Here is a 26,698-nt window from a genome sequence, read left to right as displayed (position 1 = left end):
TTTACTGTTTACCGGTTTCATTGTTTTTGTGCTTCTTTGTTCATACTTCTACATAATTAATGTTCATTTAGTTATGTTCACTGCTATTTTTAATATGTAAGATCAATGTGCAATTTGCAGTAGCCCGTAATGATTATATGAGTTGTAATGTTAATAAAATCCTATGAACAGGATCGCAAATACATATTTAAGTTTTATTTAGAATTTAAAATTAGTAAATAATAAAAAATAGTTAGGCTTAACAAAATTTTCTTTTCAGTGAAACAATGTTGGTTAGAGGTTTTGTTTTAATTATTTTGTTACAAATACAATAAAATGTGACTTTCGAGGCTATACTTTGGGGTATAGATGGAAAATTATTTGTTTCTCTTTTATCAATATAATACTGTTAAAGTGTATTGTCATAAAATGTTGGTATGTAGGTAGTTTAGTTTAAGATTGATTCTTACTTGAATACAATTGTGGAGCAGTTTGTTGTATAAAAATTGCTTTTTATTTACTAAGTACAAAGTACAATGTGTCAAATCATGTTTTTCGAAGGAACGAATAATAAATATTTATCACCGAATTGTTTAAGTATATAAGGATTTGTACTGCTTTTAAGCTGTTGCAAGCTTCGCAAACGCAATAAAATGTATTATTACATACATCATTGACGATTTTTTTTAATAAACAAAAGGAAAAAATATTATTATAAAAGGGCGAAAACAAAAAAAAAAAAAACTTAGGTACGTATTGAAATATTAAAACACCAATAACTATATCGGATTGTTACTTCATTAAATAGTCCGAACACCGCCTGTACTAGCGATAGCTTATCTTTAAACACACAAAATCAATTGTTATATACTGGGAACAAAATATACAAATTTTTATAAAAATTAAAACTTCGATATATAACACCATACATAGCGGAACAAATACAATACTTACGTTTTAATGCAATAGATCACTATTAACAACGAACGGAAGGCAACAAGCACTTATTTTCACTAAAATCACAATATTTATCACGCAAATATAAACAAAATAAACAGGCGAAAGAATCAAGACGACAAGACAAAGCGAGGCTAACACAGACTAAATAAAAATTACAGGAAATCGTAAATCTACCTACTTGGCTACTAGATATAAAATTGGGATATATAATTAATTTTTAAATAGGGTTAAGGAGTGAGTACTATGTACAAAGTCAAGGTCTAGATTACGAATCAATATTCCCAACTTATAAAAAAAGAAGCAGAATAATTTCAATGTTTGTATCATATACTTGGCTATTTGAAAATAATTATAAAATATTTAAAGCGGGCGGATTAAAGTAATTTGTATATAAAAAGCTTTACTCACAATTCTTAAGCGGTAAGCAATGATGATTAATTGTTATATTAACTATATCTAGCGTTTTTATGCACATTTAAAGCAATATACACGGATGATAAAAATTGTTTTTGCAAATTACGTTGTGATTATTTTTATTGCTCGTGATATGTGCAAAATTTATATAAATATTTGCTATTTAGAACCTGCTGCACATAGTCATATAACGCAGCGTTTTAGCGTTTATAATATTTAGTCATTTAAAATGTTTACTGTCTTCCATCTATTGAATACTTTTAAGGATAGAAACAACCACAAGAAATACACTTTGATTATAAATGCACAAAAATTTCAATCACTTATATATTCACTAGGTTGTTCGCGCACGGTAAATTATAGGTTTTGTTATCCTTTAGTAAATGTAATATATATCTTCTCATTCAGGCTATATGTATATTTATAACTTGATTATTGAACACCAAATGTACTAAAATAAAACTTATTAGAAAATGTGATAACTTTAATTATCATTTTGTGTATTTATAGAAACCAGTACTCGTAACTTATCACGTGTGTGACAATGTAAAGTCTGCAGAGTTTAAGGTCAAAACAAAGATAGAAGAATGAAATCGGTCAATGTTAGAAAGAGAGGGACATAGTAAATTATAGTAGAGCATGGTGAAAAAACCTGAAAGATCGGTCAGAAGATAAATCTTAAGATCTATTAAATTCTGAACATTATCATATAAAATAAATATATAGTAATTTTACTAGGAATTGTAACTATAAATGTGTGTAATTTATGAATATCAAACGAAAAACCAATTATCTGTTATATTTTTAGCGTTCTAATAAATAAGACATAAAGTAAACCCTTATGTTTGAGTGGGCTATACATTATATAAGACAGTAATTTTTGTTATTTTTTTTAAGCTCATGTATATCACAGCGTATCGATTTATGAAGTTCACGCAATGCGCGCCAGGGAGAGTCAACACATGCGCAGATTGTAACGCTATGAGGCCTTGCTTTTTAATGCTTGAGAAGCTTTTGCTATCTCTGTTTTAGTTCCAAAATATAGCATAATTTATATTTTCGGTCATTTGTAAAATCTTAAATCTAAATAAATGTTTAATAATTAGTTAAGCTATATATATCCAAGTTATTTAAGTAAAGTAACTTTGTTAGCAAAAACTATTATATACAACAGAAAAGAAAACATTTTGCACGTAATTTTGCATGTATTTATTTTAATTTACAAACATTTTTGTTTTTGATAAAAAATCTTGTTTCCTAAAAATTACTGTTATCGTATAACAATCTCTACGACTTGACACACCTTTGACACTTACGTAAAAGTATCTATAACTGTCAAATAAAACAAACATTTTAGCGCGAAATACAGCGAAATATTTTCATTTTTCATTTACGTTTGCGGATTGCGACGTCTAATAACCGATTTTATTATTATTTAATATGCACGACTTACTTGACTCTGTAACTCAAATAAAGTTGTTAAGGAAATATTTGAAAATTAAAGTATTAGAAGACAATATTAGGTTTCGTGATCACAAAAGTGAGAGAGATCATGTTTACAATTTAATTTCCCGATCTATTCTACATGGAGAGTCACATTCAGCTCTTATTATCGGACCTCGAGGTTCCGGGAAGACTACGGTAAGTTTCTGAAATAATATTTCATGGAGTTCGCATATATTCGATTCCTATATTCAAACATTTAGTTTTATAACGTTTTTTATTTTTTTATTAACGTTAGTTTCGCTATTAACCGGTTCGTATATAAAACGAATAGTTTTTGTTGAATATATGAATGTACATATGGTCTGTAGTCGATTATAGAAAGGATATTTTAAGATAAAAAGTTGTAATTCAGGAAGTAATTTACAAAAGTAGTTGAACCCGATACAACAACATTTGAAAATAAACTAGTTAGTACTATAATAAAAAAATAACAGACAGGTAATTAGAGTCATGAATAATTTTGTTCTAAAAAAATCAAATTTGGAGATTGATTATTGATTATTATAACAGCTCATCAACTCAGTCTTACACCAAATTGCAAGCGAGGCGGACTTAGCCAACGATGCTATAATTGTAAAACTGAATGGTTTCATACATCAAGATGACAAGATTGCTCTCAAGTCTATCACGGCACAGGTAAACAAATAATATTACACAAAGTAAACAAAATTCTTAAGATATACTTTATGTTTAGGAACCTATAAATAAACACTTAACAATCGATACAAGTAGGATTTTCTTCTGCACGGTCTGGAAACGAAGAAAATACTACCCCCAAACACAAATGCTCTGACTACCTCAGACATCCAAGTGGCTTTCTTTATTTTTTTATACGACTAGACCGTCAAACAAGTGTGTGGTTCACTTGATGGTAAGTGGTTACTGTAGCCTATAGACGCCTGCAACACCAGAAGCATCGCAAGCGCATTGCCGACCCTAACTCTGACCCTGTCTAGAAGCTCTCACCTTAGTCACCACAGGAACTCAATATTACTTAAAAGCAGTTTTATTTAACTGTGTTCTTCTGTAAGGTCAAGGTACTTGGTCACCACGATAGATTTTAAGCTGGATATTTCCTGCTATACTCTGCCTCGATGTAAATATAATAAATAATAATATAAAAAAAACGAGTGTGCTTTAGATCACACGACTGAAGTAAAATTTCTTTAGCTCCATCTAACTTATATTTCCCTCTAAACTTCCGTTTGCCTCCCCCAATCACACTTTTTGTAACGCTTGCGTTGCGCATTCACCGGGTAACTCCCCAAGTCAAGTGTGGAGAAAGAAGTTTAACTTCAATAAATAAATGTAATAAAATTGTATTTCAGATGCAATTAGAAAACGCTGTTGGTGACCGTGTTTTCGGTACATTCGCTGAGAACCTAAATTTTCTCCTGAACTGTTTAATGAGTGGTGTTGATAGAAAATGTAAAAGTATGGTTTTCATATTGGAAGAATTTGATATGTTCTGTCACAGCGGTCGTACACAGACATTATTATACAATCTGTTTGATATAACGCATAGCAAGCAAGCGCCTATGTGTGTTTTAGGTAATTATCTTTTACTAGCTTCTGCCTGCGACTTCGTCCGTGTAGAATAGCTACGTTTGGTTACCTGGGGAAGCTCTAAAATCCGATTATGAAACATTCCTTGTTGGTTCCCCGCTCCTATTAGTCTTAGCATGATGATATATAGCCTTTAACCTTCCTCGATAATAATGACACTGAAAGTATAATAATAATAATAATATAATTTTTAAAATAATAATTGATGATGAATAATTTATAAATTTTACCACAAATTATGTCGTCAAACAAAATATCAACAAAACTGAGCGACTAAGGGTCTCAAAAAATTGTGAAAGTACCCTCAAAATAAGTGCAATATTCTGATTAGCTTTAGCACATTTTTATTTATGTTCAAAACTAAGTTTAAAGTTCTTGTAAGATTGTAATGTATATTTTAGTTTTTAGTAACGAATCTCAACAACACTGTTCTATTAGACGACGCGTTGGCGCAGTGATCACAACACAGGTAATTGTCAAACGTTTGTTGTGGCCATACAGATGTTAATCGTGGGCTGGGTGTTTTTAATGGTGGGAACACGTACATGGGGCTGTTGTGTAAGGCGATATTTATAATTTCTTTAAAAGTTTATATGTTACTAGTTCCCCGCGGTTTCACACGAGTTATTTTAAGGAAAAAATAGTCTATAACCTTCGAAATTTTCTATTAGAACCAGTAGTTCCTAAGATCGTATAGATTATTATATTTTTAATTATTATATTTTTAATACTTATATTTTTATTTTATTTATTTTTAGGTACAACAAACAGAATAGATGTAATGGAAATGTTAGAAAAACGTGTCAAATCAAGATTCTCACATCGACACATATTCTTATTTCCAAATGAAAATCAAACTGATGCAGAAAAATCACCTTTAGAGACTTGTAAACAAATGTTTGTCCAATATTTGAGCATGCCGTTGAGTTTAGCGAAGAAAAATGTGACAGAGACGCCAAATAAACGTAAAGGGAGAAGATCTGTGGGTAATATATTTTATGTGTAAAGAATATTTTTTATAATGTGTTTGACGTGACAACGTCTTATACATCGATGATCGCCGGCTGCATGCACGAAAAAGGATAACTTTGTCCAGTTACGCTCATTGTACGCTTGTGCCGCATCTATCTCTCTTCTACTCCGAGATGTTTAGTTATGACGTTGTCACGTTAAACTATCGTCCATAAACTAACATTACAGACAACCATTTTTTTTTTAATTGTAAACAATGCTGTATAAGAAATAGAAAATAAATGGACAGCCAGTTGTTAAACTTCACAGTGGAATTTAAGTTTATACGCATTTACGATCATTTTTATAATGATCTAGATAATTATGTAATGTAATTACGCGCTTACAGCCTGTAATATCCCACTACTGGGCATAGGCCTCTTTCCCCGTGTAGTAAGGATCGGAGTTTAATCCACTACACTGCTCCAATTGGGGTTGGATATATTCCCTACTATGAGCAACGATCGCTATCAGGTGTACATGATAACAACCGGGACCGACGGCTTAACGTGCTCTCCGAGGCATGGTGGAGAGACCCACAAGGACTGCACAAACACCCAGACCACGGCATACACTTGTATGGCCAATACAAATGTTTGTCATGTGCGGGGATCGAACCCGCAACCGCCAACGCAACAGGTACAATCTATGGCTGTAACCGTTGTGCCAACGCGGCGTCATGTAATGTAATTAATTCTTAAACAATACCATAATCACAGCTAAGCCTTGTTAACCGACTTCAAATATGAGGAGGTTCTCAATTCCTACCTACAACAGGCCTTGTACAACCTACATTGTATTCCTTGTCGATATGATTGAAGTCGGTTTCGTTTCCGAGCAAGCACAATTATATGAAGTCAAATACGTTAAAGAAATTTAAATTATTTCAGTTAATATAGAAAAAATGGATATTGATACTGAAGATACCCTATATGCAATACCAGAAGAAGTATTAACCCGGTGTAAAGTGGATTCCAGGCAATTCCAAAGTCTGGAATATGGTTTTATCGAATCCTGGAATGCTCACATACAAAGTATAGTCAAAGATCAGAAATTAATTGATTGTTTGGAGAAATTTTGTTATTATACCATTAATGAACAATTGTTTAAAGATGTTCTGGTAAGTGATGCTGTGTAAATAATAATTAAATTACAAATGATACAATGGGTTTGTGACAGCTTATATAATAAGTACTTTCGATTGAAGTACCCATACTTACATGCCTAGAAAACAAATAATTGTTAAAATAAATAGTATTAGTTATTTATTTCAAGCATTCATTCTAAGCGACATAACAGTGAAGAAGTCTTAGAGTTCTTGAAGAAGAAGAAAGGTCTCTAAGGGAAAGCCTTCTTCTTCTTCCTCTTCTTCTTCCTCTTCTTCTTCCTCTTCTTCTCCCTCTTCTTCTCCTTCTTCTCCCTCTTCTTCTCCCTCTTCTTCTCCCTCTTCTTCTCCCTCTTCTTCTCCCTCTTCGTCTCCCTCTTCTTCTCCCTCTTCTTCTCCCTCTTCTTCTCCCTCTTCGTCTCCCTCTTCTTCTCCCTCTTCTTCTCCCTCTTCTTCTCCCTCTTCTTCTCCCTCTTCTTCTTCCTCTTCGTCTTCCTCTTCTTCTTCTTCTTCTTCTTCTTCTTCTTCCTCTTCTTCTTCCTCTTCTTCTTCCTCTTCTTCTTCCTCTTCTTCTTCCTCTTCTTCTTCCTCTTCTTCTTCCTCTTCTTCTTCCTCTTCTTCTTCCTCTTCTTCTTCCTCTTCTTCTTCCTCTTCTTCTTCTTCTTTTTCAACGTCCAACGTCCAACTCTAACTTATTACTAATTATATTATTTATACCAAAACTATCTGTAAATAAGTTCTTAAGTTGTGAATTGTAAATATGAAAAAAATTATTAACTATTATATTACTTTAATTTTTCAGTTCCAAATAGTATCGAAACTATCCCCATCCAAGCCATACATGGAAATAAATGACATATCTTCAATAATAGACAACGCAGTAGCTCCTGAACACAGAGTAAAATTACTCCAATCTCTGTCTATACTGGAATTGTCTTTAGTGATAGCTATAATGCACGGTATGCAGATATTTGATGGACAGCCTATGAACTTCGAAATGGTATTACATAGGTAAGGATATTGTTGTGAATTACTAAATTTGCTTTTGTGATTTGTTCCGTTTACTCCCGTTGAAATTTAGCCTACGTTACCCATTAATAATGCAGGACACAGCGCCGCCTGCAGGCAGCTATATTCTGGACTGTGCCACTGCTTTATGCCCAGGCGGCGTTGGGGGGAGGACCTGGCGGAGCAGTCGTATGGCACACGCGTAACGGCTGCCTTACGCCCGGTCCTCGAGCGGTGACAGCGGTGACAAAGATACGACGACAGGATGTCACGATTTGTGGCGCGGCGGTGGACTCTGCCCAGCACACCCTCGAGGTGTGCTCGAGATGGGCGGCGCTGCGTCGCGATCTGACGACAGTCCTCGGAGGGGTCTTGTCACTGCCGAGCGTCATCACCGCGATGCTCGGCGACGACGACTACTGGACGGCGATGGCCTCCTTCTGCGAGACAGTAATGTCCCAGAAGGAGAACGACGAGCGGATGAGAGAGGAGGCCACCGACGAGGCTTCCGTCCGCAGGTAACGAACGGGGGTGCGTAGGAGGCGCTACTTAATGCGCCTCCAGTAACGCCCCTGTGCTCGTGTCGGACCGGGATGGGAACCCGGTCCTGCTAGACATGGCGTCGTCGGGATTGTTCAGAGGTGAGCCGGACAGTCCCCATGGAGGAGAAGTCTGGCCTTTTCGTCGAGGCCAGCCGGTCACTGGAGAGAACCTGTTGCCTGCAGATCCGGGACCCTCCAATTAAAGCGGCGGAAGGCTCCCGCAGGGGTTTGGTCGGTATTGCACCCCCAAGTGCTGAAGCCGACATACGGTCCAGGACTGCCTACCCGGGCCGGCCGGTCCTGGATATCACCCATCAACGGGTTCCCCAGCGATACCAAAACAAAAAAAAATATTTTCTTTGTGAAGTTATTTTTAATATCTGTCCAATTGCTAACATATATTATGTAGTAATGAGGTCACGCTGGTTAATAACAATGTTTGGTAACACGAGATAGTTTTTAGTTAACGAGGGCGAGACTAACTTAGTATTTGGATGGATTCACCGTGTAGGTGCCAAATCCATCTGGTGGCAGAGGGGGAAACTCAGAGCAGTTCCTAGGACTTGCGACCTAGGTGTAGGTTTAAGGTGGCCCCCTGTGAGATGTACATCAATGGTCACCTTCACTGCTCGAGTTGCCCGCCCCGCCTAACCAAATTAAAGATCGTAATATAATAGCGTTCTCTCGCGGATAGTCTCATTTATAATCCTGCGAGAGAACGAAAGTAACCGACATAGCCCATAGAATTAGCAAGTTGAAGTGGCAGTGGGCTGGTCATCTGTGTCGCACGACTGATGGTCGTTGGAGTAGACGGGTCCTAGAGTGGAGACCGCGTCTTGGCAAACGCAGTGTGGGACGTCCTCGGCCCGTTGGACCGACGATCTACGTAAGATTGCCGGTGTAGGCTGGATGAGGATTGCGGAAGACCGGGATGTGTGGCGCGAACTTGGGGAGGCCTGTGTCCAGCAGTGGATACGATTTATACTATTAGTATAGTATAGTATTACTAATTTTTTAAATACTACATTAGTTTATGGTCCTATGATAAGTGATTATCATAGCCTATGAAAGCTTGTAACATTAGGATTACAAGAGCGTTGCCTGTCTACTCACCACACGTACCACCAAACACATAACAAACACTACTTGAGGTTAATTTATTTATTTTATTCATCTACAGATATACAAAATTCTCGAACACAAACTCATCAAACCAAACAGTACCGAGGCCGGTTGTACTCAAAGCCTTCGAACATTTACAAGAATTAGAAATAATAATGCCAGTAAAAAACACCGACTCCATATACAATACAGATACAACAACCGGTCGGGTACAGAAAGAGTATAAGTTATTTGCTTTAGCGGTCCCCGTTGAAGATATAAAGGAAGCAGTGAAAGGTTTTAAGGCTCTTCCGACTGAAATTAATCATTGGTTCAACAATTCTGTTTTGTAAATAAATTTTTGTTTGGTATTTGTTTTTTTTTTTTGTTTTTTTTTGAGAGTACATTATCATAAAAGATGAGGGATTAAGGGATGAGTGAGTGATACCAAATAGAAAGAGAAAAAAATGAAGAGCAGATAGTGAATGAACTGAGAAAGTGGATACAAGGAATACTAGAGTAACAAGTTTGTAGAAAACTAAGGTAAATTAGAGAAAAAATAAAACAAAATAATTTTATACTTTTCTTTAATATTATATAAATACATTTTTTATCCTTAACATAATAACGTAAAATTTGATCCTTAATATAAGCCCAAAATATATGTAAAAAACAATATAATTATGTCCTATTTTTTTACTAACCAACTTCCAAAAAAGGAGGAGGTTCTCAATTCGATTGTATTTTTTTTTACGTATATTATTACATCTGAACTTTTGACTGGGTGTACCGATTTCGATGATTTTTGTTTTCATCGAAAAGTGGTCGTGTCATGTAGTGCCATTTTAATTAACAATTTTTATCTAACAAGTACTTTTCGAGTTATATCAAATAATGCGTATTTAATTGACGTCGACCTACGTTGTGTTATTTACAGTCAGCACACTGATTTTGATGATTCTTGTTTTATTCGAAAGCTGACACTTGTAATTCAATTTAAATTTGATTGAGATCTGATAACTAATTTTTAAGTAATCTTTGCTAACACGTATTTACTTGACTAGTTTTTCGGCTACTTATGTTATTACTTGTCGATGTAATTGAAGTCGATTTCTTTCCGTTTGCGAGTAAACAATTATTTTGTTCCATTATTTACAGTTTTTATTTATAATTATTTAATATACATTAAATATAAACTAAAAACATAATAAATAAATTATCTTTAATTAAATAAAGAATAAAAACTATCAACACAATGTTTAAGTACTTTATAAAAAAAAGAGTTGTCTTATGGTAATTAATTTACACGTCATATTGCGGGGATTGCTAGAAACTTCATTTAGGGCTGGTTTCACCGTTAAAAAAAAATAGCTCTTAGGGCCAGTTTTACCATATGTGGATATGTGGAATAACTGAGGTAGGGCACAGCAAGAATTTCCTGCTCAAAATATGGAGCAGCCCGACTGGGGTTGTACCTCGACCTTACAGAAGATCACAGCAAAATAATACTGTTTTCAAGCAGTATTATGTTCCTGTTGGTGAGTAAGGTGACCAGAGCTCCTGGGGGGATTGGGGATTGGGTCGGCAACGCGCTTGCGATGCTTCTGGTGTTGCAGGTGTCTATAAGCTACGGTAATCGCTTGCCATTAGGTGAGCCGTACGCTTGTTTGCCGACATAAAAAATAAAAAAAACTATTTGACGCATGACTGTATCCGACGGTAAAAAGTTTTTGATTCATTACCCTTTTTTATCATCGAATTCTATTATATTTATGAGATATTTCCATTCACATATATTCATCTTAAAGTTGCTGTCTATTAATTGAGGAGAAACAGGTCCTACTGGCTTATTATACCTCTCGCTGACAAAGTCTATTTGTATCGTCATTCGTGAATTCGTCAAATAGCGTCAATATCCACAACTGATGAAACAGGCCCTTAGACTAAGTAATTGTTGTGATTATAAATAGTTGAAAAGCATCAAGCCTGTATTACTTTCCCGTAAATAGCCCTCGCATCCCGTAGTATACAGTCACTGTACATACTACACACTAACACTATTAACATTATATACGTCAGAAAATAAGATTGTTCTGGGGGCCTGGGTTCTTATTCTATAATATTGGTAGAATAAAATCGATATTTAATCGATCCATGTCATTACTGGCGCAGCCCTATCTACGTCATTTTTATAATCGTCTTCAGTATATCGATATCTGAATCTCTCTTGACTCGCATTCATTTCACCTAACTCCTCCAATTCACTCACAGACAACTCCTTAAACTTCTTTCCTTTTAAATCTTCCGGTATAACGGTTATTGTAGAACATTTTGGTTCTGATTTTGCTTTAAAAGTTTTTCCGTAAATATCGTTTTCCATAGAGTCTAGAGCGCGGTGGAGGTCGTTCTCAGGGTTGCCAGGTCGTTTGTTCAAAAAACCGTTGTTCTTGAATGTACTCGATTCGGAAAAGGATTCGTCTATGAAACCATTGTTAGTGTATATTTTAAGGTTTTCGTCCATTTTGCCTTTCTTTTTCTTTTGAATCTATGAAATAAACAAATAAAAATTAATATATATACACGATAATTCTAAGGAATGATATCTTATAGTGATACAAATTTAAAAATTCTATTGTCAGTTAAATTGTGTGATGTATTAAAAAAAGCAGCAAATCGTAAGTGTGAGTCTGATGAAATAATACTGTTTTTGATAATCTTTTTTTTTTAATTTAATATGTGTATACGACTCGTACTACGTATGTTGGTGCTTAGTCCTTACTGTTCATGTGTAAATATTTCAAAATCAATAAAATTGAGTTGTAAATGAATCATGTGTCTGTTCTAGTGTAATTAGTTTGTAATATAAGTTATCGATAACAGACGCCGCGTTGGCGCAACGGTTACAGCCATGGATTGTACCTGTTGCGCTGGCGGTTGCGTGTTCGATCCCCGCACATGACAAACATTTGTATTGGCCATACAGGTGTTTGCCGTGGTCTGGGTGTTTGTGCGATAGCGATTGTTACTCATAGTAGGGAATATATCCGCCAACCCGCATTGGAGCAGCGTGGTGGATTAAGCTTTGATCCTTCTCCTACATGGTGAAACAGGCCTATGCCCAGTAGTGGGATATTACAGGCTGAAGCGCATTAGTTTAGTTACCGACAACAGTTGTATTAGTCTAACTTAAAATGTTTATTTTGTTCTTGGTTAATGCGTAACTATGAGTCTGAATATTTCGCCCGTTTTCAAAATTAAATTGAGATCGTTATCTTAACCACATTCAGTCTCTGTGTATTTACCACTCTACATGATATTGGCGCTCATCGTAATCAACCGTGCAGCAATTGGCGCAACTGAAAGCCATTAACTCATTAATCAATCAACTACTTCATATAACACACGAACTGATTCCTGAATCCATGCCACCTGAGGCACGCATATGTATTGAGCCTGTAACATACCACTGTTGGGCATAGGCCTCTTTCTCCACGTTGGAGAAGGATTCTTGTGAAAATTATTAAGATTACTCGTCTACTTTTTCGAAATTCTATCTACTACTATTTCTAAAAGCTCTTACCCGAAGGCGGAATTTGCATTTCAAGATTTGGCTTGAAAGGAATTGAATTGGTTTTAAACTTTCAATACTCAGTATAATTATTTGATTAGTTTTGTTCCAAAGGCTTTATTTTTTTTTATTCATGGATAGGCTGGCGTTTGACCGCTATTTCACCTGATGATAAGTGAAAATGCGGTCTAAGATGGAGCACGCTTACCTAGAAGTAACCTATTCACTCGCGACTTAAAGATCCCCAGGTCATAGCTTTCGGGAAACACAGACGCTGGTAGAGAGTTCCATTCTTTGGCCGTACGGATCAAGAATGGAACTCTACCAGCTTATTATAAATTAATTTTAAAGATTAGCACCTTAAAATTTCTGCCCGAATTGAATTACTGAATACCTCCTGAATAAGACCTCCTGGGAGGATTGGGGGTAAGGTTGGCAACTCGTTTGCGATGCTTCTGGTGTTGCAAGCGTCTAGAGGCTACGGTAACCGCTTACATATGAGCCGTACGTTTATTTGCCAGACTATTGAATAAAAAAAATACCTCTTGCAGCCTATCAACCACGAGATTATGTCCAGTGTTCACTCCGATACTGCCAATTTCCTCAATGCTATGTGAGCGGTGATACGGACGTAGCGCTGACACAGCTCGAGAAACGCCGATCTAAATAAAACGTTACTTATTAGATACCTACTTCATTATTTTATCACGATTTATCTTATTTATGGCATGGTTTAATTGTGTGATACTCATCTATACTAATATTATAAAGAGGTAAAGTTTATAACTTTGTTTGTATGTAGGGGGTAATCTTCGCAAATACTGATCCGATCATGAAAATTCTTTCAGTAACAGAAAGCTACACTATTCAGGAGTGACCTAGGCTATATTTTATTGTGATTGTACAAAAAAATCAGTGAAAGATCTTATATATGAAATTCTTGTGTCACAGTCTTCGTTACAATACTCCTCCGAAACGGCTGGACTGATTTTTATGAAATTTTGTGTGCAGATCGAGTAGGTTTGAGAATCAACTAAAATCGATTTTTCATCCAGCTGTCATAAGGGGAAGGGAATTAAAGGGGTTTAATAACATATATGCCAAAATAACGTTTGCGGGGTCAGCTAGTGTTCTATATATTAAGTTTAAGCAATAGGTATACAAAAATCAGTCAAATAGCACCAGTAATTTGGGCACAAGATTGCTTGGAAAGTTTGTAGTTTTGCGTAAAATAAACGTCTGTTAGACATCATAATCGTTCAATTTTTTGCCTCTTGTGTCCACTCTGTGTTGTATTTAAATAATTTAAAATATAAACACTCTTTGATGAAAAGTTGGGTCAAAGGCCTTTGCAGCTAGAGAATAGAAGAGGAAGCTCCTCATAATGCGTGTCGTCTTAAAACAAGCTTACAGCATCCGACAGTTAATCCAAAAAGTCCGAGTGAGTAAGGTATTGGTCGAAATTTTAGAGTTCGTCAAACCAATCAAATCAATCAAACTAGAAATCGTCACCTAATATCACGTTACTACGTGATATTAGTTGACGATTTCTTGTTACCTATAATTAATATTAAACAATACTATAAAGCTAACAAGTTTGTTTTCCTAATCTCAGGAACTGCTGATTCGAATTGAAAAATCCTTTTTGTATCGGATAGCCTATTTTGGAAAGTTAAAGGCTAGTTTTTTTACTCAAATTAACGAGAGTGAAATCGCGGAGCACAGCTAGTAATAAATATAATAAATAAAGAGACAGAAAATTTGCAAATAAAAATGTTTTATTAACCGTCTTAAAAAACGAGCAGTTTCTCAATTAAACTATATTTTTTTTTTGTCATACAACTAGGTTAGCAAACCTGATGGTAAGCGATTATCGTAGCCTATAGACGCCTGCAACACTGGAAGCATCGCAAGCGCGTTGCCGACCGAACCCCCAACTCCTCAGGAGCTTTGGTCACCTTACCACAGGAACACAACACTGCTTGAAAACAGTATTATTAGGTGTGATCTTCTGTAAGGTCGAGGTACTGACTTAGTCGGGCTGCTCCATTTTTTAAGCAGGAAATTTCCTGCTGTACCTAGCTCAGTTATACGTAGATAAGTTTGTTACGCGTATACCTGAGAATGCCTGATCTTGTGCTCGGTTAGATCCGCGCCCAACAGCTCCTCGTAGGGGTCCATGCGGATGGTCAGCACGCGGTCGATGAGCCACAGCAGCGCCATCGTCACGAGCGCGCCCCACGCCAGCAGGCACACGCCCGTGAGGGTCTGGACCCCCAGGAGGTACCAGCCCCCGCCTTGGGGAAATTGGTTTTTATGGAAACACGCGGGGTAGGTATATACTCTGTCTATTGCTTAATATATATATAAATAATATTGTCCAAAATACTGTGTGATTCCTCAGAAGAAATAACTTCTAATAATTATTTTCAGCTGTTCCAATTTCGTTTTACGGTGTTTTTTTATTAAGCTTTTTGAAGAGTGAAAGTAATTAAGTATTCTTCACTTCATATTCGCTTGTTGGTTTAAAGGTCTTTAAAAAAAGAAATTCACATTTTTTTTTGCGATGTTAATGACTTATCCGTGTAAAAACGGCAGCGATATATATGCTTGTATTGGTTACTGTATAAGTGTTTTACATATGTGTGGGTTATATTAAAATATACCTTTAAATAAGCCAGATCTTCCATTCGTGGTGTCCATAGGTATAGGGTTATCAGCAAAGAGACCAACAGCTATTACACCTGGAAAAATTGTAATTTATTTTAGATTATTAGTAGCTGACTCGGCAAACGTTATCTTGCCGCTAACGCTATTTAAACATAGGGGTTGGTAGTAGAAGGGTGAAAATTTAGGGTTGTATGTATTTTTCAACGCCAAATCACAATTAAATAAAAAATAAATAATTTATCTAAAAATTAAAAAAAATATTAGGGGTGGACTACCCTTAACATTTAGGGGGATGAAAAATAGATGTTGTTCGATTCTCAGATCTACTCAATATGCAACCAAAATTTCACGAGAATCGGTCAAGCCGTTTCGGAGGAGTTTAACTACAAACACCGCGACACGTGAATTTTATATATTAGATTTAGATAATAATAATAACAATTTAATAAATTTTTCACATTTTTCTCTGTCGACTATTAAATCCATCTAAGAATAAAATATGCAGAAAACAAATAATTAGTCTAAATAATATATTACCGTTTCCATTTAAAGCCTCCGAATTACAAGCTATCCACACTTTTTATTGTACAGCTATGGTGGCAATCAGGTTAAGGTAAGGCCGGATTAAGGTTGTAGGTCAGTCCGTCTGACGATAGGCGGTTAGCATAGCTTAGAACACGAGGACGCTATCTCGCTGTCAAGAAAAAGGATCCCAGAAACTCTAGCTACCTTACTAATTACAGATAGACTATTGGGCGTACCTACGATCGGGCAACGTGGGGCACTTGTCCCACCCTTCTATCCCCTATCTTCTGTGAGTTTTGAAAGGGATAACTCCTGTGGTCCTTACTTCAATAAATACTGGCTTCGTTTTTTTATGTAAAACGGTGCAATTTCATGTCCAAAAATTATTTTATTTTAAAATCCTATATATAAAAGAATTAAAAGATAATATATATCATAATAACACACTCGTGTTAACAATATCTCAACTCACCCCAAAGTCCGCTAGCCCCATGAACAGCTGACGCGCTGACGGGGTCGTCTATCCTCATCTTATCCAGTAAAGGAACACTCGCTGATACGATGGCCGCTCCCACTACACCGATCACTATCGCCTCCCACGCTCGGTAGAGGAAGCAACCCGCTAGAAGTTATATTAATGTATATATGTATTTATATGTACGTATGCATGTACGTGGGTATATATGTATATATGTCAGTATGTATGTATGTATTTATGTATGTATGTATATGTTTAATTATTTGAATATTTATAGTTAATAAAAGTGCTGTAACTTGCACACCTATGCTGACGCTAGACCATTTCCTTTGTCCTAAGGTTGCCTGGAAAAGATCGCTTTTTAGCGATAAGGCCACCCTTTGTACCCAATGAATATATTGTTAATATTTTCTTTCTTTGCTATGTATCATTTCTGTTTTTGGTGTACAATAAAGTGTATTATTATTATTATTATTAATATCTTAGGATAAAACTGAAACTTGTCAACCAAATACGTCTGTCTAAATGTTGCAAGGATTATAGTTATGCCAAAAACGATTTCAATCAAGTTAATCGATTCAGCATGGCTATTCTGTAAATAACAATTTCGATATCGAGCTTCACCTGAGTGACAGCGCTCACATCGAAAGCGAACCCACTTCACCTTGGTTTGGAATTCTGTAAACATTCCGTACGCACAAGCGATGTGAAGTGAGTGTCGAATCGAAGAGCGGCAATTTAGAGCTGTGTTTATTTTATCGATATTCTTTTCTTATGACTTTATTTTAGAATATGTGCATGAAGTCAAGTGTCGAATCAAGTCTCGAATTGTGATGTGTGAAGCGGTAAATCCCCTTACAGAATACCGAATTCATACTATTAAATATCAACGCTCTCACGCAACAGGGTTCGACTCGTCGCCGCACTCACAAGTGTGGCGCTACGGGACTGTCGAGTTTTAATGAATACGAATTTGATATCTCACCGCGGATTCCGCTGTCGAGACACGAATTTGTTCTTACAGAATAGCACTACAGATCTGTTTCTACTGTTTTAGTCTCAGATCTCATTTATCTCAGATCTGTTTTAGCCCACTTGATGGTAAGCAGTTACCGAAATCCACGAATACCAGCTACGTAAGCGCGTTGCTGATTTTCCTTTTTCTGCCAATAAATGGCATCCTCTGGAGCTCTAACTATTTTACTCACTACAGGAATAAAAGCAACTTGATCACATTATTATGTATCTGTGATCTTCTGTAAGTAGAGGCACTTCCAAAGTTGAGCTGCTTCAGAATTTGAGCTAAATATTTCCTAGACAATTTTTTAATATCGTATCAAAAATGACCGTTCCAGCGGGGATTGAACCTGCATCTCCGACTTACCGTGTCGGTGCTTTAGCCAATTAAGCTATGCAACGATGTACCCGTTAGATCGAAATTTTTGATATGATGATTTTATATTTGGTCTAAGCGAAATATTTCCTGCTGTATCCTCATATACACTTTGAAATATTTAATAGTAAAGAAACACACTATACATATAAACAATATCAATTTCTTTATTATTGGAGTAGCTGAATATGACAAACTGATTGCAGCAGATGTATCTCACTAACTATTTCGACCTAAAAATATAAACTGTTATAAATCTTTTGTATGTAGCTATATAATTAGGGCAAATGTTTTTTTCCGTATATCTGACCAATATTTCTAGAAATGTTAGAGAGATTCATGAAATCGTTACTAATAAGATATAAATGTCTATATTTTTAGACCCACCTGTGACAGCAACCAGCGAACCCAATATACTGTTGACTAGGTCCATCACGTCAGCGCGTCCCTTGTTCTTGATTAATGTAAAACTAAAAATAAATTATATTCATCATCATCATCATCATTACAGCCTATATAGTCCACTGTTGGACATAGGCCTCCACAAGTTCAAGTTCGCTAAAAATAGCGTGAACTTATGTGTGTTGTCCATAGTCACCACGCTGGGCAGGAAGGTTGGTGACCGCAGGACTGGCTTTGTCGCACCGAAGACGCTGCTGCCCGTCTTCGGCCTGTGTATTTCAAATCTTGTTGGATGGTTATCCCGCCACCGGTCATCACCATTATAGAAATAGGTACAATAACAGGTCCAATTCCAAAATGTTTTTGTGGTCGTTCTACAATGTATAGTATATAGACTACATTAATATATTTTTTTTGTAGAAGGATTAGATTAAGTTAGGTTCCACTAAGATTTATTCCCGATCCAGGGTCCGTAACAAACACAATAAAAATGCAAAAACACCCAGACCATGGCAAACACAAATGAGATAGAATGCATAACTGCTGAAAACGCGTAAGCGACGCGTTTTGCATGATGCTTATAAGACCTTTCTCACGAGACCGTGATTATCGTTGATAAAAAAACGACCTACCTTCCTACGACTTTTTAGAAGTGTCACTTCTATCGTGTGTGGATTGCATACACACACACATACACACACACACTGTTTTATTTATCTAATTTATCTACTCATCCCCACTATATTCTTGCTAAGTTTGAAATATTTCCATATCAATTATCTCATTCAGGCTACAGTTCAGCTCTGACAGCTAATAGAGAGACAAAAAAAACGAAAAAAAAAAACGTTAAAATCTTACAACAGTCCAAAACATCCGCCTCCAAAGGATCCCATCATTGTCATGACGGCCGCTCGTGCAGCATACTGCCATTTCGCGCCACTTACCTTAAATTATTTAGTTTAGTTCAAAGTCATACAATAGATCTAGGTATAGGATCTATACTAATATTGTAAAGCTGAAGATTTTGTTTCTTTGTTTGTTTGAGCGTGTAATGTTAAGAACAACTGGTTTGGATTGAAAAATATTTTTTTTTTGTTGTATAGCCTATTTATCGATGAAGACTTATAGGCTATATCAAATTTAGTACTTTTCTTTCCTCAAATTAACTGGGTGAAACTGTAGGTCAAAGCTAGTTACTAATAAACCACTTTGAATAACATAACATATTATACCCACTTAAAAGTTTTGAATAATGCAAATTGAATGACAATTACACGAAGGTAAGAGCGTGCGTGGTAAATTACGGCCATATTGTTAGTTGTTAAATTTTAAAATGGCGTCGTTTAAGTTAAATCATCGAGTGATTTAGCTTGAGTTTCATGTAAATGGGATGATTTAGCATTAATTGGTTGAAACATTATCTATTGAAATAGCTGATTTGCTTTATTTTCTACAGCCTTGGCTTTGAAAATGATTTCGTGAGGTTTGTTTTATTTGTTTTTTTTTTTTTTTAATTTATCATCGTTTCAGAACTGATGCTGTTTAATACTTACACTATAAATATTGTCTTTTTTAACCGACTTCGAAAAAAGGAGGAGGTTCTCAATTCGACTGTATTTTTTTTTTTTTTTATGTATGTTACATCAGAACTTTTGTTGATGTACCGAAGAAGCACCCAAGTTTAGTACCATGATAAGGAAACCAGGATCTGATGATGGGATTCTAGAGAAATCGAGGGAAACCCTTGAAAATCCGCAATAACTTTTTACTAGGTGTACCGATTTTGATAATTCTTTTCTTGTTGGAAAGAAGATATCCCTAGTTTAGTACCATGATAAGGAAACCAGGATCTGATGATGGGATTCCAGAGAAATCGAGGGAACTCCTTGAAAATCCGCAATAACTTTTTATTAGGTGTACCGATTTTAATGATTTTTAATTTAATCGAAAGCCGATGATTATCATGTAGTCACATTAAAATTTCATCGAGATCTGATAACTACTTTTTGAGTAATCTTTGATAATGCGTTGTTACTTGACTATTTTTTCGTCGATCTGCGTTGTATTACTCGTCGATGTAATTGAAGTCGGTTTTTTTTTTCGTTTGCGAGCAAACACAATTATTCAGCATATCCTTTTAAATTTTGTATCTAATAAAGTCATACTTACGCCATAAGTGCTGCCAGAGTTGAAGGCAAGCCAGCCCCACCATAGTACAAACGTCCCCATCACGACATTGACCGGATTACCCAGTGGCAAGGGAGCGGTTCCCCTGGCGTACCTTCCGAGACGTGGCCCCAGCATTAACGCTGATGCAAAGGCTGATGAACCACCTACAGGGCGAAAATACAAGATTGTCGCTTTATATACCTAGTTTACATTTACTGATTTTTTTTTAAATATAGTTTGCCACGTATTGCAATGGATTTAAATTGCTGAGAAAGGGCTTATTTTAAAAGGGCTTTTATTAAAAGTAGGTACTTTTATTAATCACATGGTGTAATTTCGAATTACGCAATGATTACCAATAAAGTCCAACTCTTCCCAGGCGATCTGGTTACCTTAGTTACCTACTTAACAGGAACATAAAACTACTTAAGTGCAATATTTTGTGTGTGCAGATTGTGTTCTTCTGGATGATTAAGGTTAAAAATTTTGGGCAAGATACTTCCTGCAGGAACTCAGACCTTACTCAATGGATATCTAACATATGGTCGACAAAAATACTATAGCTCTCCAAAACCTGAGATAAGAGAATCGAGATTACTTTTAATTTCGTGTTGTATCCTACTTCAATAAAATACTCTAACGTATAATATATCTTACCAATAAGATGTACAGGTCCGCTGCCAGCTATATCAACCGCCCCCAACTGGTTGAGGAATCCATGTTGTCCCCACACCCAGCCGGCCGGCACGCAGTACACGATTGTGTTCAGAAAAGAGAACAAGCAGTACGCTTTGAAGTTGCATCTGGTGGTAAAGCATTCTTCATAAATATATTAAAATAATTGACCGTTGAAATGATCGTCATGGTGATAAATAAATAAATGATGATAAATAAAAAAAAAAAAACGCTTCTTCACACGCTTGCCTCACACTCAACGGCCCCCCGGTAGGATTATCTCCTGTATCTCCTGGTCCGGAAACACACACAATACAGAACCACAAATGCCCAGACCACGGCAAAAATCTGTATGGCCAATACAAATGGTTTCCGTGTGCGGTGATCGAACTCGCAACCGCCAGTGCAACAGCCACTAAACAGTGCTGTGACCATTGCGCCAACGCGTCGTCGATATTACTATAAGTAATTCAATTCGATTCTTCGTTGTATGGCTTTTAACTGTATCAGTTTGACAATAGTTTTTAAGAAATGTTATTTGTGAATCGTTTTTATACGGTAAGGTACAACTGATTGTAAATGGATACCGTAGCCTGTGGATGCATGCTATACCAGAAGTATTGACAGCGCATTGCTAATTTTACCTCCTACCCTGCCGAGGATATTTGGCTATCTTACTAACCACGGAAACACCGTTATTTGGCTGTGATCTACTGCAAGATTGAGGAACTTTTTCAGTGAGGCTGCAAATTTTGAGCAAGACATTTTCTGCTGTGCTCCACCTTAATTAATTACTCCTGGCTTTCTATATATAACTAGCTATTCTTACTAAACATATCTCAGATTTGTACCATTAATAAATCACTTATTTAAATATTATAAATAAGGTAAGTTTTCTAATGTTTACGCGAATTTCACTGATTATAATAAAAACAATTTTTTCGAATTTTATCGCGGTTTATTAAGTTTGTTAGATGCCAAGATTTCGGATACTTCCCTCCGTGACAATGTCTTCCCGTGACTATGATTGCTGTAAAGTATCCGAAACGTCGGGTATCTAAAAAACTTAATAAGCCACGATAAAATCCGAAAAAGTTGTTTCATTATAACAAGGTATGTTTATTAAATAAGGATTTGGTTTTATAACAAATTTTGACTGCATGTATTTTACTTACAAATGTAAACAATATCTTACCTTTCAGCCATGGCACCACTGACAATAGTTGTAGCCGTTGTGGCAAAGGACAATTGGAATAAAAACGAGGCGAAGACTGGTCCCATGAGCGCGTCCCCGACTGGTGGGTCTACTAAGAAGTTTCCTACCCCTACAAAAGGGTTGGAGAGGGGACCCTCGCCGAACGACAAGCCGTAGCCGAAGATCCAGTACGTAAGACCTTGGGTTTGAGAAGAATATTTATAATTTACTATATTAAAACTGTGGTGGCGGGATAACCATCCAACTGCTGGCTTTGAAATACACAGGCCGAAGATGGGCAGCAGCGTCTTCGGTGCGACAAAGCCAGTACTGCGGTAACCTGCCCAGCGTGGTGACTATGGCCAAAACACATGAGTTCACGTTATTTTTGGCGTAAACTTGTGGAGGCCTATGTCCAGCAGTGGACTGTAAGGGCTGTAATGATAATGATGATATTAAAACTAAGATCCTGTAGTACAAGTGTATTTTAATTAAATAATCTGTACAAATTTAATCAAGTACCCAAAGCATGTAATAAAACAACTTTCTACACAGTTTTAATGTTTCTTAACGTCAATACAATAAAAGCGGTTTACTGTTTCAATATACCAGTTTTTTGATCACCAGTCTTATGGCAGGTTTTAATTCGTTATTGCCAATCTACGAAGCATTGTCGCGGTTGTCAAAGCATCTGATCGATGACCTAGCGTTCGCAGTTTAGCCCCAGCTTTTGATGAGTATTTGTTTGAACTATGCAGATGTTTGCCGCTATCAGACCGCTTGAAACATTTGTCCTTTTTTAGATCATATCAATTTGTGTATGATTTTTTTTATGTCACTAGGTCGGCAAACAAGCGTACGTCTCACCTAATGGTAAGCGATTACCGTAACTTATAGACGCCTGCAACACCAGAAGCATCGCAAGCGCGTTACCGACCCAATCCCCAATCCCCACAGGAGCTCTGGTCTCCTTACTCACCAACAGGAACACAATATTGCTTGAAAACAGTATTATTTTGCTGTGATCTTCTGTAAGGTCGAGGTACTACTCCAGTCGTGCTGCTGCTATTTTGAGCAGGAAATTCCGTCTGTGCCCTATCTCAGTTATCAGATTTGTCATAATAGTAACATACTTTTACGTATACCCCAGAAAAACTGTGTCATAAACTTATCACAACAATCTACCGGCAATAAGTAATTAATCGACATAACCATAAAAAACTCAAACTACACTTTTATGCTATTTTTTCTTCTCTTCTCTTATACTTCTTTATTACTCACCTCCAAGAGAAATATCAGCTAAGTTTTTCATCATAATGTTAGCCTCGTTCTTTATTGAGACGCAACCTGATTCCAGCATACCAAAACCTTGAAATAAAAGAAATAATCATTATAATTTCTTATAAGCGTGACTTCCTACTTAAGAAATCAGTAACCCATAGACACGATGGCTAGTGATTATTTAAACACTTATTATGATACTATGCTTTCCCTCGGTTTAGCGTTTCCTACAAGATTCTTTGCTCATTTCGAAACCCAGTCAAAATCATAATCAAATTCTAATTCACTTTTTAACCGACTTCCAAAAAATGTATATCCAAAAAAATTTTATGTATGTTACATCAGAACTTTTGACCAGGCGGACCGATTTCGACAAATTTTTTTTTAATCGAAAGGTGGTGTGTGTCAATTGGTCCCATTTAAATTTATTTGTGATCTAACAACTACTTTTCGAGTTATATCTAAAAATGCGTTTTTACTTGACGCTTTTTTCGTCGACCTACGTTGTATTATACCGCATAACTTTCTACTGGATGTACCGATTTTGAAATTCTTTTTTTTTGTTGTAAAGAAGATATCCCTAGTTTGTTACCATGATAAGGAAACCAGGATCTGATGATGGAATCCCAGAGAAATCGAGGGAAACTCTCGAAAATCCGCAATAACTTTTTACTGGGTGTATCGATTTTGATAATTTTTAATTTAATATATAGCTGATGTTTATCATGTGGTCACATATAAAGTTTATCGAGATCTGATAACTACTTTTTGAGTAATCTTTGATAACGCGTAGTTACTTCACTATTTTTTCGTCGATCTACGTTGTATTACTCTTCGATGTAATTGAAGTCGGTTAAGCTATTTCAATCGTGTTTCAATGATTATTTTGTAATTACGCGGATTTTTCTATTGTATTTTTTTAAATAGTCCTAGTTAGGAACTAGGCAAGCACCATATGTTTTAATGAGAGTAACATGTCTTTGCTTTTAGTGCAGACTAGTTGACCCGCAATATTTCTATAATGCGTAATATGCGTTATTGTAAGTATAAAACAAAGCCGCTTCCCGCTGTCTGTATGCTTAGATCTTTAAAACTAACTAGCGATCCGCCCCAGCTTTGCGCGGTTGCAAAAATTATCAGTGCTCCCCTACTATATTATGTATGTATTGTACATGTATTATATATTACCCTTCCTCTGGAATCACTCTATTTACTAAAGAAAATCGTATCAAAATCCGTTGCGTGGTTTTAAAGATCTAAGCATACAGACAGCGGGAAGCGACTTTGTTTTATCCTATGTAGTGGTTGACTTTGGTGCGTGTCTGATTCGATTCCCGCTCGGTGTATATTTGTGTTTTTCCGGTCTAGTTGTTAGTGCTTGTGAGTCTTGTGCTTTACAGCTGATAGCGATCGTTACTCATAGTGGGGAATATAGCCGCATTGGAGCAGCGTGGTGGATTAAGCTCTGATCCTTCTCCTACATGGAACGAGGCTTATGCCCAGCAGTGGGATATTACAGGCTGAAGCGAATTTAACAATGATAATAAATTTTAAAACAATTTCCATGCGGTGTTCATATTTCACTGACGTCAAATTAACCTACATGATATCACGATTTAAGGAAAAGTCCTTTATTTAATCCTTAATCTTGTTGTATGAACCTTGAAACAACTCCAGTAAAGATTTATAATGAAATAATAAATATATATCACTTTAAAAGGAAAACAAGTAGATAATGTAAAAGATGTTTCAAAATATGACCTTTTGATTATAATGTAAGTGAGTTTTAAATTTCCTTTTATTATTCCTTAGTAAACAGGTAAATTGACTTAGTGAATAATTTAACAATCGCTCTGCTGTAATGGTGCCTGTAGTCGCCTAAGACTCCGACGGTTTGCAGGTTCGAGAAATATTATCATTATTATTTTGTTGGATTTATTTTATTTTACGGTATTTGTTATTTTCTAAAATACTAAATTTCCTAAATACTTTTATGTACTAAATTAAAAACCAACAACAAAATTTAAAAAAAAATCAAGAACTAGAAAATATATTATATAAAATTTAACATTTTTTTTTTTCAAATTGTGTTGCTTCTATACTATCCGAAGGAACTTTGTTCCTACCTGGTGTCCCATGACACAACATAATTTTTTTTCTGCTTTTTGATGTCTGTCCTTATGGGTCTCTCCACCGTGCTTCGGAGAACACGTTTAGCCGTCTGTCGTGGTTATAATCATAAATATCTGATAGCGATCGTTACTCATAGTAGGGAACATATCCGCCAACCCACAGAGGGGCAGCGATGTTACAGGCTGAATCAATAAAAATAATTACGAACCAGTTTGCATGGTGAAGATGATGAACGATGAGGTCAGGATCCAGTTGGTGTCTTCGAGATCGATTTCGAAGTTCTCCTGTAGGTTCACCGTGGTGTTGGTGAGGTTTGGGGACCGCAGCCCAATGTGATAGGTCCAGTTCTCCATTTTTTTTTAACTTTTTTTGTTTTTGTTATTTATTTCCTGGTCTTTATGGCTTAGGTAAGTTTTTATGATTGTTTTTTGACATTGCTTTTTTTATTTTTTTAAATGTGAATTAGTGTTTTTTTTAAATTGTTTATGAATATTTTGTACCATTCCAAATTTGAATTAAAAAATACTTGTCACTTTTAAAACCACTTTCGAATGGGATAATATTTTAATTTATAGTTTTTTTTCCAACGTAACGTCTGTTCACTACTGATGATAACGTTCAATGAAATAAACACGTGTTCTCTACGGGCTTTATAGTACGAGATCCGGCTGAAGGCTGATCTGACGAGAACTGATAATATTGAAACGTTCTCCTAATCATAAATATACATAAAAAAAATTTGGTTTTTAGCAAAAACTCGATAAGTGAACTAATTTACAGCCGGATCTTTTCGGATTTATACCACGGACGATGGCAATGTAACGAGGTGTTTTAGGGTTCAGTGGGACGATAAAATAAATCAAAGCGGTCAGGGTTTTGAGCAGTGGCGTAGCTAGGGGGACAAGGGCCCTGGTGCATAGGGAAAGAATCGGGCCCTCCTCCCCTCTTTCCGCGTTGTTTGAACTTGTATTGGCCTTTTTTTTTAATTTATTTTATTTTATTATTTTTTTTTTTCAA

At 36.0% G+C, this 26,698-nt stretch overlaps 2 protein-coding genes across 2 annotated transcripts; one reads left to right on the top strand and one right to left on the bottom strand.

Annotated features, from left to right (window-relative positions):
* The first annotated feature begins 2,741 nt into the window (after nucleotides 1-2,741).
* On the top strand, nucleotides 2,742-9,563 carry LOC123667848 (origin recognition complex subunit 4). Its single transcript, XM_045601685.1, has 7 exons — nucleotides 2,742-2,994; nucleotides 3,370-3,495; nucleotides 4,188-4,410; nucleotides 5,184-5,411; nucleotides 6,327-6,556; nucleotides 7,344-7,552; nucleotides 9,272-9,563. Exons 1-7 carry the CDS (start codon nucleotides 2,794-2,796, stop codon nucleotides 9,543-9,545), a joined length of 1,491 nt encoding a protein of 496 aa, XP_045457641.1. The 5' UTR covers nucleotides 2,742-2,793; the 3' UTR covers nucleotides 9,546-9,563.
* Nucleotides 9,564-11,335: 1,772 nt separating this feature from the next.
* LOC123667879 (putative ammonium transporter 2) lies at nucleotides 11,336-26,370 on the bottom strand. Its single transcript, XM_045601713.1, has 12 exons — nucleotides 25,890-26,370; nucleotides 23,549-23,635; nucleotides 22,268-22,466; nucleotides 21,055-21,200; nucleotides 20,398-20,561; nucleotides 19,087-19,172; nucleotides 18,214-18,296; nucleotides 16,428-16,577; nucleotides 15,427-15,504; nucleotides 14,879-15,057; nucleotides 13,303-13,422; nucleotides 11,336-11,737 (listed from the first exon to the last, which is right to left on the bottom strand). Exons 1-12 carry the CDS (start codon nucleotides 26,032-26,034, stop codon nucleotides 11,336-11,338), a joined length of 1,839 nt encoding a protein of 612 aa, XP_045457669.1. The 5' UTR covers nucleotides 26,035-26,370.
* Nucleotides 26,371-26,698: the final 328 nt, after the last annotated feature.

This window comes from Melitaea cinxia, chromosome 29 (genome assembly GCF_905220565.1).
Source record: "Melitaea cinxia chromosome 29, ilMelCinx1.1, whole genome shotgun sequence".
NCBI classification, from domain to species: Eukaryota; Metazoa; Arthropoda; class Insecta; order Lepidoptera; family Nymphalidae; genus Melitaea; species Melitaea cinxia.
Note: the sequence above shows the minus strand (reverse complement) of the source record. Positions and strands in the feature narration are given on the sequence as shown.